Source organism: Penaeus vannamei, chromosome 24, assembly GCF_042767895.1.
Source record: "Penaeus vannamei isolate JL-2024 chromosome 24, ASM4276789v1, whole genome shotgun sequence".
Classification (NCBI taxonomy): domain Eukaryota; kingdom Metazoa; phylum Arthropoda; class Malacostraca; order Decapoda; family Penaeidae; genus Penaeus; species Penaeus vannamei.
The window spans coordinates 2,730,839-2,733,338 of NC_091572.1; the positions used below are offsets into that span (position 1 = coordinate 2,730,839).

Here is a 2,500-nt window from a genome sequence, read left to right on the forward strand (position 1 = left end):
TTCTCTCTCTCTCTCTGATTCTCTCTCCCTCTCTGATTCTCTCTCCCTCTCTGATTCTCTCTCCCTCTCTGATTCTCTCTCCCTCTCTGATTCTCTCTCCCTCTCTGATTCTCTCTTCCTCTCTGATTCTCTCTCCCTCTCTGATTCTCTCTCCCTCTCTCATTCTCTCTACCTCTTTGATTCTCTCTACCTCTCTGATTCTCTCTACCTCTCTGATTCTTTCTCCCTCTCTGATTCTCTCTCCCTCTCTGATTCTCTCTCTCTTTCACACTCACACTCACTCACTTTCTCTCTCTCTCTCTCTCTCTCTCTCTCTCTCTCTCTCTCTCTCTCTCTCTCTCTCTCTCTCTCTCTCTCTCTCTCTCTCTCTCTCTCTCTCTCTCACTCTCACTCTCACTCTCACTCTCACTCTCACTCTCACTCTCACTCTCACTCTCACTCTCACTCTCACTCTCACCCTCACCCTCACCCTCACCCTCACCCTCACCCTCACCCTCACCCTCACCCTCACCCTCACCCTCACCCTCACTCTCTCTCTCACTCTCACTCTCACTCTCACTCTCACTCTCACTCTCACTCTCACTCTCACCCTCACCCTCACCCTCACCCTCACCCTCACCCTCACCCTCACCCTCACCCTCACTCTCACTCTCACTCTCACTCTCACCCTCACTCTAACTCTCTCTCTCTCTCACTACTAGACTCTTTGGTGAATAAGCACTCTTAAAACCATCTATGCAGAAAAAAAGGACAAAATAAAACGAAATTTTGTGGTTTCAGAGCATGCCAATTACTTACCACTTCCTCCAGTTGATGCTGCCTTTTCTGGTCCGCTAAAATTTCCGTTTGGTGTCGCAACTTCTGCATTTGTTCCACATAGGAGTAGTCATCTTCTGAAGCCACAGAGTCGTATAGGGGTTCCCCGTCATCTGTCATTTCACCTTTGTTGTTGTTGCTTGTGGTGGTGAGAGCAGAGGTGGGGAGTGAGGAGGGGCCTGAGGAAGCGTCTGTGATCCCAGTGGAAGTGACAGTCAGAATGCTTGTGCTAGACGACAAGGAGCCTAGTGAGTTGGGTGTCTGTCGTATGTGTTGAGAGTCTTTGTTTGTGAGTGGCAGCACGGGTGTGGGGTTAGCCGTGGTGCTGCCAGATGTGGCGGGATTGATTAATCTCTGGTTTAAGCTCAGGGTATTGTTGTTGTGCAGGTTTACTTTAGGAGAGTTAGGCAGTGTCAACGTCACGTCACCGAAGTCTAGAAAGAGAAGGAGAGAAAAAAGAACTGGTTAATGCCACATGATCTTGGTTACAACATGCAGAATATTTACTGCATCTGCTCTAAAATCAATTGGAACAAATGGAGAAAATAGTGGATGAACACTCTACCCCCATAGACCACCACCTGCAAGAGGACAATAAACCTATGGAACCAAAATAACTGCACTGATACGGTTATCGTAACTTGGGTTGTTATAGATGTAAGTAAAGGTTAATTTATATGCTGCTCACCATCATGGGAGAATAACCATATACTGTGGTTAAAGCTAGATTACGAGCAGTTTAAAACGGGTATTAATAACTTTTAAATGTAAAGAATACTACTACAATGACAATGATCTCTACAAGATTCACTTGGGTGGTTAGATAACATTGAGAGGTTATTCAGAAGCAACTATATTGTCCATATTCCAACAATCTGATACAAAGGCAACACTTGCTCACAAATTCATCATTCACTGCAATTTGCAGTCTTCCTTGGAAGGCTTCCTTTTATATTCAACCATCTTATTTTCTTCAATATTTGACAGATATCCTCTGGGAAGGTTCTCCACTTCTCCCCATATGGACGCATGCTGGATGTTGGCAGCAACATTTCGAGCACAAGTAGCACAGGGCTCTAGGATTGGATTGTTGCATGGATCTGAAGGCCAATTATCCAATGCATTGTGAGGCTGAGAAGCTGAAACCTGGGTTGGGAAAGGATTCTTGAAAACCTGGCGATTTAGGGTTGTGCTTTTGCGTGTCACTGGTTTATGTTGTGGAGCTGGAGGCTTTGGGGGCTTTCCAGCTGTGCCCTTTCTTGAATGAGACGTCTTTCTTTTAGAACTTTGGCCTCCTTTCTTAGCCTCTGAGGAACCCATTCGTGTTGTACTGCTCTTTGTCTCTGATGTACAAGCCCACGGAGGGTCAACAAACCCCTGGTTTATCTGATCAGGCTTCATATAGCTCCTTGTTACCTGGTTTCTTCGGGGTAGCTCAGGAGTGCTCGGCTGCGAGCGTGAAAAGACCTTGGTGAGGCTGTGACGGTGCTGAGCAGCATATTTGAGGGGCAGTGTAAGTGTTCTCACAAGCAGTGAACGAGCACCCCCAGAGTTTTGTTTAGAGAAAGCAGGGGATGTTGGAGGAAGGGCAGATACTGAGGTTTTGAGGGGTGGATGAGTTATATTCAGCTTCTGGAACCTATCTTCTTCCTGTTTCATTCTAGGATTCAGTAATTTCTCTCTC

General features: G+C 46.2%; 1 protein-coding gene across 3 annotated transcripts in view; it reads right to left on the reverse strand.

Annotated features, from left to right (window-relative positions):
- The window catches only part of Git (ARF GTPase-activating protein GIT1), a 32,749-nt gene that overhangs the window by 17,329 nt on the left and 12,920 nt on the right, over positions 1–2,500 (reverse strand). For 2 of the 3 annotated variants that reach the window (XM_070138236.1, XM_070138235.1), the window contains exon 9: positions 799–1,250. In XM_070138236.1, coding sequence (XP_069994337.1) covers positions 799–1,250 — 452 coding nt within the window. The other variant, XM_027367100.2, reaches the window with a different exon arrangement.